This window comes from Tiliqua scincoides, chromosome 2, assembly GCF_035046505.1.
Source record: "Tiliqua scincoides isolate rTilSci1 chromosome 2, rTilSci1.hap2, whole genome shotgun sequence".
NCBI classification, from domain to species: Eukaryota; Metazoa; Chordata; class Lepidosauria; order Squamata; family Scincidae; genus Tiliqua; species Tiliqua scincoides.
The window spans coordinates 141,052,723-141,071,963 of NC_089822.1; the positions used below are offsets into that span (position 1 = coordinate 141,052,723).

General features: G+C 43.6%; 1 protein-coding gene across 1 annotated transcript; it reads left to right on the forward strand.

The window, feature by feature from the left end:
- The first annotated feature begins 6,576 nt into the window (after window positions 1–6,576).
- TUBA1A (tubulin alpha 1a) lies at window positions 6,577–12,934 on the forward strand. The gene is made up of 4 exons (XM_066614871.1): window positions 6,577–6,687; window positions 10,513–10,735; window positions 11,126–11,274; window positions 11,732–12,934. Exons 1-4 carry the CDS (start codon window positions 6,685–6,687, stop codon window positions 12,710–12,712), a joined length of 1,356 nt encoding a protein of 451 aa, XP_066470968.1. The 5' UTR covers window positions 6,577–6,684; the 3' UTR covers window positions 12,713–12,934.
- Window positions 12,935–19,241: the final 6,307 nt, after the last annotated feature.

Below are 19,241 nucleotides of genomic sequence, written 5' to 3' on the forward strand. Positions count from 1 at the left end.
TGGAAACTGAGAGGTGAGTTCCCAGGAAGTTATTGACCTGCCTCCTTCTGCCTGTTCCACCTGCCTGAGCACTGACTGGCTTAGGAATCTCTAGCAACCCAGTTACTATCATTGAGCAGGAAGGCAAGCTGTGGGCCCTGCCCCCCTCCCATAATGATGATTTGCTAATTTGGTGCGAGCCCACTTTAGCTATCACCTAATGGAATATGCTAACCTCCACAAAGGCACTTAATTGGCTTCTTCCTTCTTATTTTTCCTTGGGTATGGTTCACTTAAAGCCCTCATATATCTTAGTCAGCTGGGTCACTGAGTTTTTTTTGAGCTAGTCAATCCAATTTGGCTGTGTATGAGTGAGAACTAATATTAGTAGTAATAAACATGACTTCCTTGGTAGGATCTCCAGGAACACTAGGTTCTACTACCCTTAGTTGCATGGTGATTCACTCTTACCATGTCAGAAAAGGACCATTATATATAATGCCTGCTGATCAGTCACTTCCTAATCCCACTTCCAGTCTTTTAGCAAAATCCTATGCTTGTCTTCTTAGAAGTCCCACTGAGTTAAATGGGGCCTCCCCATGTGTGTAGATTGTAGCCTTTGTTTCTGAGACAGGAGATACGTCCAGTGTGAAGACAACAGTCACCTTTGTGCAGTACCTCTGCCTGCTATGTCCATATGCTTTGTCTGGGAGTTGTTCAACAATTGAGGGCACAATCCTAACCAAATCTACTCAGAAGTAAGTCCTATTTTGTTCAATGGGGCTTAATTTCAGGAAAGTGTGGTTAGGATTGCAGCCTGAGTGTGATTTGAATTCAGCCCTGGAACATGGAAAAGGATGGGGGGATCAGTGTGTGTGCAGTCTGGGACCAAGGGCAGAGCTTCCTGTTCAAGGAATGATATATCTATATAATGTTAACTGCTAGATCAGCCATTTTCAACCAGTGTCCCGCAAATGATTTGCAGGCTTGCCATGGGAATTTAGGGAGGGTCATTTATTAATAGAGCCATTGGGGGATGTGAGCCCCCACCAACAGCATGGTGTGCCTTGTCAATTGTCAAAAAACTGATGGTGTGCCTTGACAATTTTAGCATCTTGTCAGTGTGCCACAAGACAAAAAAAGTTGAAAATCACTGAGCTAGATGTTCATAAGATACCACAGAGACATTAACAATCAAGAACTGACACACAATAAGGATGATCAAATTAGTAGTCCAACCCAGCAAGTGTTTTTTTCTGGGATACCCCATTCTACAGATTCCCTTGGAAAAATTAAGTTCTTTATTTATGTAAAGTCCTTTATCTTTAAAATACACCCATTACAGGTAGACACACACAAAGTACATATATGTTTGTTGTCAGGCTGTTTTTCTAAGCTAAGACCTCCAAAGCAATGTATAGTATTAAAAACATGTATGAAAAATACCTGTGCTAATCTGAAAATTAACACTACCTGGGTGCTATTCTAGTGGGGAAAAAATGGGGTAAAAAGTTATTAATAACTTTGTAATTGAACTAGCCCTCACCTGACCCGCAGGGTGCTAAATCATGTACTTTAGAAGAGCATATGAGGGCTTCACAAAGAGGCAGAAATGTAGCAAGTTTAGCTTTCTCTGGAGAGGAAGTACTGTAATAGGTACTGTAAAACGTTCCTTGCTAGATTCCTGTCAGGCTGCTTTTAAAACTCCAGTACTCCTGCCAGAAAAAAATGTTGGCAACCCTATTGGGAACAAACACATGTTTGTCATAAGTTTGGATAAATGCAGCTCTATGAACCTGGGCTTCCAGGTTTGGTTCATGAGCCAATATGATTTGTGCGAGGAGGTATTTACTCATTATTTGCTAGTACTTGTACAGGCTTGTTGGTTTAGTCACATTTAACCACCCAAATTAAAGTAAGAATGAAAATGTAAGGTGTATCCCAAGGCTACAAATTAGAGTAAAAACATTAGACACAAGCAGATTAGAAAGGGGGAGGAAGCAAGCAACACTTCCTCCAAAGCACTTGCTCTTCAGAGCCTTTTAACTGATTTTTGGCTGTCATTCAAATGGATCTCATTTCAAACCCAGTTCTTATTGTCACTAATGCACTGAAAAGCCAATTTATAAACTAGAGTAAAATGAACCTGAGAACTAGACCAGTCTACAGGGAATTGAATTTCCTGGCATCCCCCCCCCCCCCACTTGCTGGGAAATAGAAAGTAATAGTACAACTCAAAGAGTACTGATCATTCAGGAAAGAGAGATACAGTATTGCATGTGAGCAATAATATGTATTTTAGTAAATCACAGGAGAAAGCAAATGTATCATTTTAATGTGTCACAAGGTAGATATTGCTCCCTGTAGTTCAGAACCTTTGCTGAAGGCAAACTTTTATATTTGTTTCCGAACAAGTTCGAAATCTATCTATGGTATTTTAGTAGTCTCAGAGGGATTCCCTAGTCACTAGTGGAAACTTTCCACAGATTTCCTAGATGCTAGCGTATAGAAATGAGTTGTGTCCATCAACCCCTTGGGAATGATTGTGTCCATTTTTCAGTTTGGCCTCTTTCTGAGTTGAGGTAACTTGGCTGAAGTAAAATATTGATACTCATCTGGCACCAATTGACAGACTATCCTTGCATTATGTGGTGTTCTTGAGAAAGTTAGAAAGTTTTCTAAGAATTGTGGATTCTACAACCGGCTTTGTTATCTTTAGGCTCTCCAAAGGACTTGTCTGTCTGCATTACAAGGGAATTCACTATTTTCTTATGTGAAATGGGTACATATGACTTGGGGCCCAACCCTAACCAACTCTCAAGTACTGATGCAGCTGCAAGGCAGCCTTGAGGTAAGGGAACAAATGTTCTTTTACCTTGAGGAGGCCTCCCTGACTGCTCCCCCACCACAGGATGCAGCATATGCCCCATTGTCATGGCTGCATCAGCACTGGAAAGTTGGATAGGATTGGGTTCTTAATGTATTTGCATTATCTCCCTCATGGGATTTGAATGATTTTATGTGCCATCTTCATTTTGTACTTTAACAAACATCCAACAACAATAATGTTGTAAAGTTGCCTTCAGCATTTTTAAATTGGAAAGTGAGGTAAAAATATTAATGAATAATCCAAAGTATCTCCAATTTGACAAAAAAAAACCACATTGGCATACTCACTCACGGAGGCCTCCTGAAAGTAAGGGAATGTTTGTTCCCTTACCTCAGAGCTGCATTGCCCTTATGTCAGTGCTGGAAAGCACTGACACAAGGGGTTAGGATTGCACCCTTAGCCACTGTCTGTATATCCTTATATATCCTTCAGAGTTCTCAATATTCAGTGAGAGCATAGGGCAAAGATCTTAGACATTAAATAATATGCTGAGTACAAGTTTCTAGTGCACATTCACCTGATTGGTGTGCAAATCTTTAGGACCCTGTGCCCCCAGTATGCCACCACCCCTCTTAGTAACAGCTAGTTCTCCAGCCCAAGGGATGCTGAAGATCTGCAGCCTATATTTAAATCACACAACTGCTGCAAAATGGCTGTAGGTTCACAAAATGGAGCCAGACTTAGGTTAAAATCAGAGCCCATTTGTGACAACTCTCCCATTTATCTTTTTCTATTCTAAACAGCTGGACGAGGAGGAAATGTGGAGGAGAGTGATGGATTAAACTAGAGCGCTGGAGATGCTCTCCTCTACACTTCCTCTTTTGCACCAACCCCCTCTTCCTTTTCCAGTCCAGGAAGGGGCAGAGCTGGTTCATCATCAAGTAAGAGGTGGGGGTAACATCTGGCACACAGCCTCACATTCTGGGATGTCTTAGGCTGACCCTGGACCAACAACTACCCATCTGTTCCCCTCTCTTTGAATTATACTACTGCCATTCCAATGTTTCATAAATCCCACCTTTATGTCGGTAGTCCCCATTTTTGTCCAGAATAATAAAAATGCAGACTTCCTGCAAGTTAAATAAAAATGACAGCTCTAACATTTGAACCTATTAAAAACAATACTTGGGGCTGCAAGATTTTTGGCACAGAATTCTAATCACCTGCCTCAGTCAGACTATATGGGACTTTGGGCACAATCCTAACCAGGTCTACTCAGAAGTAAGTGCTATTTTGTTCAATAGGGCTTACTCTCAGGAAAGTGTGGTTAGGATTGTAGCCTTAGTTCTATATGAGCCATTTAAAATGAAGTGAGGGTTCCAGTTTTTTTTCTGGATTCCTGTGTCATTAACAATGATATAATAATCAGGAATTCAATCTGTGAATCTTTATTTCCATTGTAGCAGTTCCATGATTACAAAAAAATTTTTTAAAACCCCTGCTGAATTTCTGCATGCATATTAAAAGTGTAGGAGCCATGTGGAACAAATAGTGGCAACCTAAGGCTGCAATAATCTTATGCAAACTTACTGAATGCAGTAAGGCTTACTTCTGAGTAAACATACACATGTGCTGTAAATGACGTATATTGGCTACTAGCAGCTAAAAGCCAAGAAAATTCTTACCAAATCATGAATATAAATATGGATGCCCTCAAACTCTGAGTTATATTTAAAAACAAAAAACTTGAATTTAGACAAATCCAAGTGCCCAGTCAGGTCTGTCTTTCCAATTCGCAGGCAATGGGCAGATGACCAGTGCCCAGGGGGAAGTAATTTATTTTGTCTAGAAATGTGGGATCTGGAGTTCCTCCAAGATATTTGTGGCCAGAGAGGCTGTGCTTTGAACTGTAAATGAAAGGTCATGGTCAGGGAATCGGGGCTGCAAGGCCAGCTTCTCAAATGGTGTGTCCTGGAATAAAGGCTATCATTTTACAGAGAGCAAGAAAAAGATCTGGTAACTCATTGTAGAGTGAGGAGGAGGAATCTGAAAACCTCCAAGAAGGGGGGGGGAGCCCCGCAATGCATTGGCATAAGAAAGTGGAAGGCTTAGGAGATGTGGAATTTCGGAGTAGGAGAGACGAAGCGAGCATTTGAGTCTTTCTGATCTAGGAAGGAAAGGGAGACAAAAGCAGCCCTGCTGCTCAGGGTTCCACCTGCACGCAGCTGTCCCTTTCCCCGTCTGCCTTGCCAGACTAGCGGCGGGGAGGCGGGGCAGAGCGCGGGCGGAGAGCCGCGAATGACCACGAGCCTGCGGGCAGAGGACAAGGAATCCCCCTGCCCCCTCCCCCGTGTCAGAAGTGAGAGCCCAATCCTATGCATGCCTACTGAGAAGTAGGTCCCATTCTAGTCAATGGGGCTTACTCCCAGGTAAGTGTGGATTGGATTGCAGCCTCAGCCCTTCTCTACTGGGCACAAGGGGTTTTTGCAGAAATCCTCAGCTTTTCCTTAAAGGTGGGGTGCTTCCCCCCTTCCTTTCTTCCCAGTTTCATGCCTAGTCTAAACACACTGTCCCCGAGGGAAACAAAGGAGGAATGGATTTGCAGGAGGGAAGCAGCATTTTGGGTGCGAATCCCAGCATGACTTCTGCGTTTGCTTTGGGGAGGGCGCGGCTCTATCTAAGCTCCACTCCCCCCCCCCATCGCCTGGACTGATCTGTCAGATGCCTGTCTCTTAGCCCCAGATGTGAAGCTTTCATGCTGCGGCTTTGCCTTGCCCACCCTTTGCTCCCACCACGCCCTTCCAAAGCCTTTGGGGTCAGATCTTCCCCTCCATCCCCCGTTGAGCGAGAACAGACCCCTCAGTAAGTCGCCAGCTGTGCAGGCCAACAAACAACCCCTTCCCCTGCCTGTGATTTCGCCTTCCACTTTGAAGGACCACATTCCGGGCAGTTTCGGGTGGTCCTGAAGCCTCTGGTGGTGGGCAGTGCACGCTTGGGCGCTGTCCTTCTCCCAAGTTCACCGTGCAAACCGCCCACCCAGGGCTTGTAGGATGCAGCCCGCAGAGTCTGCAATGAAGTCACTGTGCACAACTGGAGGTCCAGAGCCCTGTTCTGCAGCTTCTTACACGAGTGTAGGATGTCATTCACCGGGGAAATCTACCTGCAGCGAATCACACCCGCTGTAGCATCCACAAGCCCAAGCGAACAAAAGTTAAGACGCTCTGTATTAAAATGGCCTGTATTCATCAGGTCGCAACGACCATCAGTGGCTCAGGTTTCATTTTTTCCGTACTACTTTTTGGAATGATGTCGTGATTGATTTAGACCGCATAGGGAAAGGGAGCCTCGACAGTCGCTGCGGTCTTGCCCTTGCTTTTGCTGAAATTCCAGCCGGAGTCCTGAATCATCACATAAGGCAATTATACTTTCCCTAAATTGCGGAGGTCGACGTATATTTTAGCCATGATGACCTAAGGAAAACTGAATTTTTGCATGCAACACATGCAAAAATTAGCTTCTCCACCCCCCATCCCCCCAGTGATGGATGGGTCACAGTTCTGTTTGGTCTCTTTGTCTGGAGGATGCAAACAGACTTGGGATGCTGAGGAGACGGAGGGGGGGTGGGAGATGACCTCATCCTATGCACCCTGAACCAATCCCTGCTCTCCTCCCTTGGCTTCTCCAGGCAGATCGGGGGATGTCGACCAACCACAAAAAGCCTTCACTCGTCCCCATGGTGATGGGATTGTATATAGGGAGCCGCGTTGTGCGGGCTGCCACAGGTTCTCTTACATCGACCTCCTAAGAGTCGCGCTGTAAGAAAGCACCCTCCTCTCCAGCTCGCTTTCTCCAAGCTCGGCGACAAAGCAGCAAACATGGTAAGCACCAGCGCCTTGCAGCTGCGGAGGGTTTCAAAGGAGGTGGGCTGGGAAACCTTTGCATCCACCCTCAAGGTGGACTAACAGCCCAATCCTAGCCACGCTTTCCTGGGAGTAAGCCCCATTGCCTCTAATGGGACTTACTTCTGAGTAGACATGCACAGGATTGGGCTCTGAGCCCATTTCCTTCCCCAGCTTTCTCTCCCCCTTTCCCTCTGCGCCCCTATGGAGGCTCTTGGAGCTGGTGAAATGCAGCGAGGGCACTCCCCAGGCTCTTCATTGCATAGCCTGCCTTGCTGTGTCCAAAGGGTGGGCTGTTCCCGCAGGCTGCACAGACGCCATCGCTTCTGACTGGGAGGAGAGCGAGGATGGCTCCCTGCCTCCCTTCACGGTGCCTGCCTGCGCCTCTTCTCCCAGCTCTCCCCGCTGTGGCTGGATCGTCAGATGGCAAAGGCGGGAGGAGGGAGAGAGACAGGCACTGTCAGCGGGGAGCGACGGTCCGAGGGCAGGGGACAGACAACAGATGCTAGGAAGGAGGCTACACTGATTGGAAAGAAAGTAGATTGGCATGGTCTTAGGCTGCAATCCTATCCAACCTTACCTGGGAGTAAGCCCCGTTGACTGTAATGGGACTCACTTCTGAGTAGAAATGCATAGGGTTAGGCTCTTAATTTCCCAGTAGGTCGCCTTTTTAAGTAGAAATAAACACAATATGTTAATTGTATGTGTTGAACTTTCAGCATCTTTTTTTTTCCTCCTTTGCCCCTGAAGTAAATGTATTTGCAACAGTTTGAATACTTGGGTTAAGCAGTACTAAAAATACTGTACAAATTATTATGATTGCATCACCAGGCACTCAGGAAAAGGAAACGAATTAAACCAGCTATGATGGGTGGAGAGGGTGGGAATGAAACTTGTGCTAAAGTCTTATTTGGGGGAAAAGATGTCTTTGGCTCAACTGCAACATGTTTCTGAAGCTGATTGCAGCTGAGCAGCATTGTGAGCAGAGGGACCCATCTTTGTAGCAGAAGCCACGCCCTCCCAGACACTGCATAAAGAGCAGCATTGTGGCAGGAATCTGGCGATGAGGGGAAGAGACTGGGCGCACCCTCCCCCTTTCAGCCTGCACGCCCTGAAGCAGATTGATGTCAATGAATAGAAGACAGGAGGTGATGACTGAGCAGACAAAGGGGGTGGCTCCTCTGCTCTGAGAGATGTGACCAGAATAATTATGGGGAGACAATGCTGCAGTGAAACTGCATTGGTTTCTGCTCTGAACAAGTGAAAATCAGTGGCTTTGTTTTTCTTGTCCATGCTCTCTATTGAAATTTTACTCAACTGCCTATATAGCACTCCCACTATATTAAAAGATGATGTGAACTTCTGCGACATGGTGTATTGTTCTGCGCAAAAATGCACAATCAATTCCTGGAAAGAAAGGCCACACCCAGTCTGGAAATAGCAAGTATATGTAGTAGGAGGGTTAGCATTCTTACTCTTATTTTGCCACTGATGCTGACTGCAGTCTTCTGTGAAGGGAATGAAGAATAGACAATGATGGTACACATGCACTAGGAAAATGCTTTCTTGGCATGCAATGCCCTATTTGTCTTCTGGTCCATCCACCCCATTGATTTATTTTATTTCCCAAGCATGTTCTCAGCTGAGGTCAGAGAAGGGAGAACTGGCAAAGCAGCATAATGAGATCATGCTGGAAATAGACCCAGCTGTATTAAGCCATTGCCGATCACACACCAACAGTCAGTGTAGGTGTGGGCAGCACAATCATGGTTAGAATTCTCCATGCAGTAGGAATAGTTGGTGTTCCTGGACTGGGTGTGGCATCATGCATTTCCTACAGCTTGGTCTTTAGGTACTCTCTTCAGATGATGAAATGTGCATTGAAATAATGGACACACAAAATTATAGAGAAACTGGAGCTGAGACCTCTCTGCTTGTGAAGTGGAGAGGGAAAGAAACAAGCATTTTATTTTATTTCAAATGTTATTTCCCACACTTTACCCTTTCATCATGGAGCTGCTCAGGGCAACTTCCAACAAAGGAATTAACACAATAAAATGAAATCACAATAAACAAAAATAGCAGCAACTTAAGTCCACAGTGAAAGCACCATGAACAAAGGTAGTAACTGCTCAAGACATTGCAGCACAAATCAAAGGCTGAGAGAATGTTAAATGTCTTTAGTTGGTGCCAAAATTACAGTAAAGCACTGACCTTGTATCCTTGGACAGAGTTCTATAACTTGGGTGCCAGCACAAAGAAGGCCCTCCCTTGCATCACCACCAGGTGTGTTCACCAGTAGTGGAACATACAGAACAGCCTTTGTAAATCACCTCAGGAAGTGGGTGATTTCAAAGCAGAGATGGGACAAAGCTTTCAAATGGGACAGAGATGGTCTTTCAGGTACACTTGTCAACGGTTTAAGGTTAAAACCAGCACCTTTATTTGCTCTTGAAAACATACTGGCAAGCAATGCCAAAGACATAGCAAATTCATGATGCACTGCTTAGCACTCGTGCACTAGCATTCTGCACAAACTAAACTTTTCAGATGGTCTTCAAGGACAGCCCTTTGTAGAATGTGTTACAATAGTTCAAATGAGATGCAATTGCTGCATGAAACTCATGGTCAGGTGTGTCTGATCCAGGATAGGATGCTTTGCCCAACCTAAGCTGGGCAAAAGCATTCCTAGCAATGTCTGATGCTAGAACATCAGTACAAGTCCAAATCTGGATCCAAAAACAATCACAAATTGTGAACCTGCTCATTCTAGAGTGGGTTGCATTTCTCCTTGACCACACTGACAATCCATAACATGGATCACAGGGCTCCTAACCAAAAACACCTTTGTCTTCTTCAGATATAACTTCAACTTTGTTCTCATACAGTTCATCATAGACTCTAAACAGCAATTCAGGACCTCCACAGCCTCCATAGTGCCAGATGGAATTGAGTGATAGTGCTGGTTATCATCTGCATACTGACAACACTCAACCTCCTACCCCCTCACGACCTCTCCCAGGGGTTTCACATAATATTTCACATAAGCCATTGCAAAGCAGTGTTCCTGAGTCCATTTCTGGCTAGGCAATCCATAAAGATACCATGGTTGATAGTACTGAATGAAGTTTAGCAGAACAGGGATGAATTGTTCCTGTTCTACTTCTTGGAATAGAAATTATCATTAACTACAGTAACAAGTCATTTTTATCCCAAACCCCCACCAGAAACTAGCCTGAAATACTCTCATACTTACCTTGACTTAAGGGCTCACAGGTATTGAAAAATACATGCCCAAAAATATGTGGGCATTCATGGATAATACTCTGTGCCCATAAAAACAGATGAAAACATTGACTGTGAGTCACTGTACTCATCATAGTATTCAAAGAACAAGGGGCTGGGTGTGGCATTCTAGCAGTTGTCCAAAACCATGCTGCTGCTAAATTGTTCCAATTACATCATTTTATCCTACATATAACTGGGGGGTTGGAGTTGGTGGCATTTAAAAAATTTTTAACAGTAGATTTTAGGAATTATAACCCTACCACCCTGCTGCATTTTTTAAACTTTGCCACAATGTCCTGAGCTATGCACCTAGTGAGCATCCACCAACAAAGCTTGAATTTTGCCTAAAACAATTTTCATATCAAAATAAAAGGACTATGTTAGAGATACAACTTTCTTGTTTTATTTAATCATAAATAGCAGGGTTATTAACATGGTCCCAACATCCCAAACTTGCTTAACAAAATGAAACTAGATGAACCTAAATACATCAATGCTCTGCTTCTACACCTTTAGCGTGAGTGCATCTCCATCCACGTTGGTCAAGCCGGTGTCCAGATTGGCAATGCCTGCTGGGAACTCTACTGCCTAGAACACGGTATCCAGCCTGATGGGCAGATGCCCAGTGACAAGACCATTGGGGGAGGAGATGACTCCTTCAACACATTCTTCAGTGAGACAGGAGCTGGCAAGCATGTCCCCAGGGCTGTCTTTGTGGACTTGGAACCAACTGTGATTGGTGAGTCTATATCGTTGAGAATGAACTTTCTCCAAAGAACAAAAATTATTTTGGCAACACAGTATTTTTCATTTTCTATTCATGGACAGACTCCTGCCTGTTTTTCAAAACTTGAGAAAATTTGCTCTAAGAACCACATTACAGCTTTTTAGACTTCTCAAAATAATATAGCCCATTTAAATTAAGCTCTTCACATAAGTCTTCAAAGAAAATGTTGACAATGAGTTGACAATAATAAAAAATTATGTTTTTGATTGTAGACATAGTAATTCAAGAAGCAAATAGTTGTTGCCAGAGGAAACCCAGAAGAAATGTGTACTATCCATGTTTTTAGATTACCTTTTCATCCTTGAGTAATTCCTCAAGTTCTCCTATTCTGTCTCTGTGTAGATGAAGTACGCACTGGAACCTACCGCCAACTCTTCCACCCTGAGCAGCTCATCACTGGCAAGGAAGATGCTGCCAACAATTATGCCAGGGGTCACTACACTATTGGCAAAGAGATAATTGACTTGGTCCTAGACAGGATACGCAAACTGGTAAATAAATTTTGTCAAAAGGATGATCTGTGCAGAATAGGAAAAACAAGTAACAATCGTATATGCATTGTCACTTCTAGGATGAATTAAAATGTTCAGTGACATCAACATAAGTAGTAAAAAAATCAGATATATACTTTTAGAAATGTGCCATAAGCTTTATTCTAACATTAGTTAATATAAAACTACATTGATGAAACTGTATACACTATCATGGATTGCAAATTGGTACAAGTATACTATTTCTAAGAAAGGAAGATAGCCAACATGAGATGGAATACAGAGCACTGTTTTCACAGATTAGTTATTTTTATTATATATTTATATATTTTATAAAATATAAAATTTTATATTATATATAAAATTATATATAATATTATTAATATTATTATCTCACAAGATTAATTGCTAAGATTATTATTGTTGGATACTTATTAATGCTAATTTATTTCCACAGGCTGACCAATGCACAGGTCTCCAGGGCTTCCTGGTCTTCCACAGCTTTGGAGGTGGCACAGGCTCAGGTTTTACCTCATTGCTGATGGAACGTCTGTCAGTTGACTATGGCAAGAAGTCCAAGCTGGAGTTCTCCATCTACCCGGCTCCTCAAGTCTCCACAGCGGTTGTCGAGCCCTACAATTCCATCTTGACCACCCACACCACCCTGGAGCACTCCGACTGTGCCTTCATGGTAGACAATGAGGCCATCTATGATATCTGTAGAAGGAACCTTGACATAGAGCGTCCCACCTACACCAATCTGAATCGATTGATAGGTCAGATTGTGTCCTCCATCACGGCCTCCCTCCGATTTGATGGGGCCCTGAATGTAGATCTGACAGAATTCCAGACCAACTTGGTGCCCTACCCCCGTATCCACTTCCCTCTGGCCACCTACGCCCCAGTCATCTCAGCTGAGAAAGCTTACCATGAACAGCTTTCTGTAGCTGAGATCACCAATGCTTGCTTTGAGCCAGCCAACCAGATGGTGAAATGTGACCCTCGCCACGGTAAATACATGGCCTGCTGCCTGTTGTACCGAGGTGACGTTGTTCCCAAAGATGTCAATGCTGCTATTGCCACCATCAAGACCAAGCGTACTATCCAGTTTGTGGACTGGTGCCCCACTGGTTTCAAAGTTGGTATCAACTACCAGCCTCCTACCGTGGTCCCTGGGGGTGACCTGGCCAAAGTGCAGCGTGCTGTCTGCATGCTGAGCAACACCACAGCCATTGCTGAGGCCTGGGCTCGCCTGGACCACAAGTTTGACCTGATGTACGCCAAGCGTGCCTTTGTCCACTGGTACGTTGGGGAGGGCATGGAGGAAGGAGAATTCTCAGAGGCCCGGGAAGACATGGCTGCCCTAGAGAAGGATTATGAAGAAGTGGGTGTGGATTCTGTTGAAGGAGAGGGTGAAGAGGAAGGAGAGGAATACTAAAGCAAAATGTCACAACGGTGCTCCTCTTACAGGGAATTTGAAGCTATTGAACAACGTTCAAGTTTTGGTCTGATCGGTTAGGTTATGTAGCAGTGTAAATTCCGATATCTTTTTACTCTACAATAACTTATCTGTGTTATAAAACATGAACATTTTTATTACAGACCCAACCCGTCCAATAATGTAATGGGTTTGTGAATAAAAGGCATTCCCTGTCCTAGAGGATTGGTGTCTTTTGTCTCTATTTAACATTTCTAAAATGTTCCTGCCTTTTCTAGAGCTTTGATATGGTGCCAAGTACTTAATACAGAACACTTGTAGTTTATACTAGGTATCAAAGTAAAAGTTATGGAGAATCGGCGCATTCTAAGCCTGAACCTGCCCCAGTCTCATGTGAAGGGGATCTCTGGCCAAGTGCAAAGACAAGAGTATGAAGTAAAATCCTCTCACAGATTTGTTTCTTTGTAGTCCCTCTTCCCCAATGCTTTTCTCCCAGCCAAACTCCCTTCCAGTATTGAAGTTTGGCTGGGGAGAAATGCACCTGGGCAATTGACTGAAGAGTAAGCTATGGATTCAGGAGAAAGTTAAGCAACTTTGCCCAACCATCCCTTTTGCTGTAAAAATTGGATCCTGCTCCTCTTCCTATGCAATTTTAGACAGATCCAATCATGCAAATTTACTTTCAGTCTATATAGTTGTACTCTTAAAGGGCAATTGAGATTGCCTATTGCAAAATGTAGAATGAGCTGCTGGTATTTTTCCAAGTGAATATAGTGTATAAGCATGAATTTTTAGGGTGATACAGAATCAGCTCTAGAAGCAGGCTGAACATATTTGGGAGGTGGCATGTGAGTACTAAACACCAGAACAGTTAGTGAAGTATTGTTATGTTAATCAAGACAAACAAAATCCTGACAATGTGCTTTTTTTCCTCTCTGTACTACACCTTAAGTATGAAGACAGCTGACAATGGCAATTGCCACAGCATTTCATGTATTGGTAGTTATCTTGAGATGTGAGGGAATCTGAAATGAATGGGCTTTCTACTCTTGGGTATACATTATTCAGTCCTCACACTAGTAAAGTCAATATAAGTATAGCAAATGTCTTCAGGAGAATGAATACAAACAACCAAAATGGTCACACTGTACAATCTTGTTTCCACCTCCTATTTAAATATTTGGCGAATTCTGCTCCTAAAAATTTAAACTATAAATTTTTAATTAAAACACAGGTTGCTATACCACAGAGTTTAAAAAAACCAGCTTCAAATCTGAACTGTCACACTAGTTACCATCAGGTCAGAGGCTACCCAGGGGTTCTAAGCCATAGGGAGCATAACATACACAAACCCCAGACTTAAACAGCCCGCACTCCACATTCACAGTATTGTCCACCTGCAAGGTGCTTTTCCTCCCATACCTCCTACATTGTGCTTCTTTGCTTCCCAAGCTCAGCTGTAGACAGAAGGGGGAATGAAAAGATCCTTGGGTCATAAACATCCAGACTTTGCAAGGTTCTTTGAGGTAGCCCCACTGGTGAATTCATCATACACTCCAGCTATTTTACTCTAAAATTATTTATTAAAGCTGAACGCATTAGTAAGAGTCCTAAGTAAAAGTCCTCCAACCCGTGACAGGGCTCTAAAAGGAGGATCCTCTTGGCAGTGAGCAGATACACAAATTCATAGGTATCAGAAAACAATAAACTCAGTGTTTCTCCTCTGCTGTACCACTTCACATGATCCACCTATTCAAAGTACCACTGGAAGTAACTGGCAATAACATCATTGCCAGTTACTTCTGCATTGGGAGGCCAGATGTGATGTGATAAACACCAGTTAAGAGGCTCAGAGTGATTGGGAGGCCTTTTTTGAGCACAGAAAAGCATGCTTCAGAGCTCTTCCCACTTAGCCAAGCCTCTTACCACTGTTTGTTGTGTCATGTTCCTGGTCTTGCTGCCAGAAAGCAAGAGTCCCGCAAGTACCAACAGACACCACCTCAGTACCACTGGTGGTACCCATATGACTGGTTGAGATGCTGAACTAACTAGCTTACATACTGCAAATATTCTGTTGTGCTGGATGGGTAGTCAGATGAACAAAGTGCCCAGCACAGGAAGGATGCCTTGTGAAATCTCTCTTCCCCAATAAATAGTTAAAACCCTTGAGGATCAAGCTCAATAAATTGATCCCAAAATCTGCTGAGCCATAACTGATCACTCAGCTGCCAGGACATGTAGTACAGGTATCTGGACTCACTCCAAATTAATAACACTTAGAGATTGTCCTTGAAGAACTCATGACCATCAGCTACCACGGATAGCAAGCACTTCTGTGATTCTCTCACCAAATACCACAAGTAGTATTTTCCATCTGAAATGACAGTTTTATTCCCTAAATCAGCAATTTGCAACATTTTTCATCTCATGGCACACTGACAACGTGCAAAAATGGTCAAGACACACCATTAGTTTTTTGACAATTGACAAGGCACAGTGTTGCTGGCACAGGGATTGCATCCCCCAATGGCCCTATTAATAAATGACATTCCCTCAAACTCCTGTGGCACACCTGTGGACCATTTGTGGCACACCAGTGTTCCACAGCATATTGGTTGAAAATTGCTGCCCTAAATTCTGGCTAGCTTCAAATACTTCCACACTTTATTGCCACAAGGTGTTACAAGAAAGACTTCCACATTTCAAAGCAACCACAAAACCTAAGTACAGACACTCCCTGTCAGAGCAACATCCTTACATTTCAAAGCACCACTCCCATCTTCCTGAGTAATCCTATAGCAAGAGGGAGGGGGAAGACTCCACCTCAGTGACATGCACATTGTCTTCTAGGTACTTATTTTCCTCTATTTCACATTATTTCTTTTTAAAGGATGATGCTATAGAATATCCACTAGCAATTCTGTCAGTCTGTAGTGAAATCATGCTTAGTGGAGGTTTATATTTTCAGTACTGTACTATGTTCCTTGGCTAGTCAAGCAGAGTTGAGCACACAAAGCTAGCATAATCAAGTGCAGTGCTGTCTGTTCTGTATTGACCCAGATGCAAACACAGGAAAAAGAAAGACCCTTATCTGCTACAAAAGAAAAAGAGCTTTTACAAAACTGCACAGCAATCCTCTTTACTCTTGAGTTTCAGCCAAAGGAGGAAATAAAAGATTGTCAATAAATAATGAAAACAAAGTAAAGAGCTGGATGAAATTTGAGATGAAAGATGAGAATTGAGCATGCTCTGAGAGGAGATGCTCACATTTGCAACAAAAATGTCCAGAGGAACAATATTTACAGGATGACCAACATATCTCTCAAGAGGGAAACCAGAAAACAGTAAATAAGGAGGAAAACTGTTTTCAAATGAACACTTAAAATATTGTCCTGCTGTGCTTCTCTAGTAAATGAAGCTAGCTAACCAGACATTCCCTTCTTTGACTGCTGAAGACAGTGGGGGAAAAGGGAATTTCCACCGTGTTTTAATACCTATACGATACTAGATAGGAATAAGTAATTTCTATAGTTTTCATAGCTATTTAAGGGCCCAATCCTATCCAACTTTCCAGCACTGGTGCAGCCAAAATGCAGCCCCAAGGTAAGGGGACAAAGGTTCTCATACCTTGAGGAGGCCAAAAGAGTGGCACAAATATGCTTTATGGCACTTTTGTGACACTCCTGGGGTGGTGTAAGGGACTTGTGTCAGCCCAAGTAGCTTCTAGGATTGTGCCCTATAATTAACAAGAGGGCCTATTTTGCTAATGCAGTCATCCCACCACCCAGTGGAGCCCCAACAAATCCAAGGCATATTTGGGAGTCAGGTGCCTTACTACAGCACATACCTCATGCTACTACTGCTGTTGCAAAACCACCTGGCCATAGATAGTACTGGCAGTACTGTACTTGCAGAACATGCAGATGCCCAAGACAGTTTTATGGGACACTCCCTAATTTTATAATTTAACATTTGAACAAGTACAAATGTAGCATAATAGTCTGGGTGGAGCACCAATGTAGTGTGTTGGGTGTGATTAGAGGGTGGGGTTTGGAAACTCAAATTCCCACTCAGCCATGCAACTTGCTGGGTGGTCTTAAGTAAGTTATCTCTTGGACTAACCTACCTCAGAGAGTTGTTATTAAGAGTGAAAAGTTTATCTGACTTTCTGGAGGAATACAAATGTAATAAATACATTACAAATAAACCTTTACCCATACCACATCTGACCAGATCTTTCTGTTCACAGGAGTAGCAATATGGGGGCAGAGTTAAATGTCTTTTTTTCCCCCTTCAAAACCAGAGGCAATGTTCAAATATAGAGCTCAACTCCAACATTAGCAACACATTTTCCAGATATTGAGCTCCCAGACCACACCTGGAACTATTTGCACCTATTTTGTGGAAAAGACGAAAAACTGGGAGTCTTTTGGAAAACATACAGTACAATCCTATGTGTATTTACTCAGAAGTAAATCTCATTGTGTTCAGTGGAGCTTACTCTGAGGAAAGTGTGTCTGGGACTGCAGCCTTAGTTCAAACTATAGGCTCTTTGTGCTGGCGGAATGGTTGTTCCACCAGCAATGGCTGCTGAAAAGCAGCCATAAAGCGCACTCTGGCAATGTGCCAAGTAGCATGCTGCCAGAGCACTGGAAGGAAGGAGCCTTTTCAGGTGCATCATTGGATTGCTGGCTGGCTGTCAAAGCAAGTAAGTTAGTGGGGCAGGTTGGGGGGCAAAACAGGGGCAGGGAGGAGGTGACAATGGACAAGGGGAGGAGGGGGGCAGGGAGGCTGCAGAAGGGGGTGCATCCCACAATGATGAAACACAACAAATCCTATCCCCTCCAGTAGCAGCCTCCTCACAACCTTTCTTTCCTCAGACTTGCACCATGAAATTGCTGGTGCAGGTTGAAGAGACCCACTGCTGGGCAACAGGCTTAAGGAGGGGAAAGGGTATTTATATCCCCTTTCCCCTTCAAACCCCCCCCCCCCCGCGCATTTGATACAGTGTGTGCCTTTTTTGGCATGCTTCACCAGCAGGGGATTAGGCTGTTAGTCTAGTTCTGTATAATAGGCTAATATTCTTTTTCATCTTCTTTTTAAAAGTACTCTTTATAAACCAGTGCACAGAATACGGGACATTGTTACATTCATATACAGATACATGTAAAGAGTCACACTTGAAACTGTTAACTCAGGTGTACAGCATCAGCTTTGTATGCAGAAGGTCCGAGGTTCAGTCCCATCTCTAGATGAGGCTGAGATTGTTCAAGTTAAGAGTCTGAGTACCACCAGTTAGTTGAGACAGTACTGGATGGCTGAATAACAGTGCAGCTCAAACCCCTGGGAAGCTGAGTTCCACACTGGTGTGAGCTTCTTAGGGATTACTGACCAAAAGATGGCACATTTCCTCTAGATCAGGGGTGCTCAAACCCTCAATATGTATATGTGTGGCCCTCAAAGACTCCCAATCCAGCCCTGGAGAGCCCCTAGGATCCAATGAACCTCTGGTCCTCTGCAGCCATGCAGTTTAAAGGGAATACTGCTTCTGGCAGTATCTCTTACTATTGGGTACTAAAAAGTGAACACAGAACCCTAACCCTAATCTTACAGCCTTAACTGAACTTCTCTAGATCCCAACAAGGATCCAAGAGACTTACATTTGTGTATATGATAATGACGATGATGCTGATATTTTTGCACAGTCAGGTAGATGTTATTGACCAGTTTGTTTTATTCAGATAAGTCCTTCCCAAGGGCCTGGGATGTCTGGCTTTTATTCTATTTTGATATTGATATTAATAAAGCGAATACAGAAGAGACACCAGCAACAGCCACTGAAAAAGATGCTATGCTGGGGTGAAGAGGGACAGTTGCTTTCCCCCTGTAAATATAAAAGGACACCACCTGAAAAGGTGCCTCTCTGTCTGATTAGCAGGGCTGATTATCAACAATATGACAATGCTTCCTTAAATTCATATTAGTCTAGGATAGGCTGGATAAGAGAACAGTATCTTCAACATAGAAGTGTTCCTGTCCACCTTCAGCAGTAGATCTGGTGTCACATATCAAGGAGACCACGCTCAGAATTCTTAGGATTCCCTCCCCATTATATTTTAAAATGAATTTCAGTGCATGCAGTGTGCACCAAACATGCAGTTTGAGTCTAAAATTAAGCTGCCTGTGGACAGGAAGTGGCAGCACTGGTTTCAGAGAACCAAGCTCCCTGTGTCCGCATTCCCCCTGCTTTTGCCTGTCCTTTGCATAAGATAGAAATCGGGCTGCTGCTTTCCAGTACAGTACAGCCATTTTTAGTGGAGCTTTAGCAGACGTCCGACTCGGTTTGAGGACAGTGGTGAGTTCCCCAGCCGCGCCCCTGCGGCCGCGACAAAGGGAGAGATCGGTCAAAAGCTACACTTGGGAGCTGAGAATTCAATCCCAGACTGCACAGAAGGTCGAAGACGCGGACAGGCTGCGGAGCAGGGAGAGAAAAGAGGATTAAAGGGGATCTTCATTAAGGAGTGTGCCC

What these genes read in the sequence shown, in the direction of transcription:
- TUBA1A (XM_066614871.1), top strand. An exon ending in CTTGGAACCAACTGTGATTG is followed by an intron (nt 10,736 to 11,125) that starts GTGAGTCTATAT and finishes GTCTCTGTGTAG; the next exon opens with ATGAAGTACGCACTGGAACC. An exon ending in TAGACAGGATACGCAAACTG is followed by an intron (nt 11,275 to 11,731) that starts GTAAATAAATTT and finishes TTATTTCCACAG; the next exon opens with GCTGACCAATGCACAGGTCT.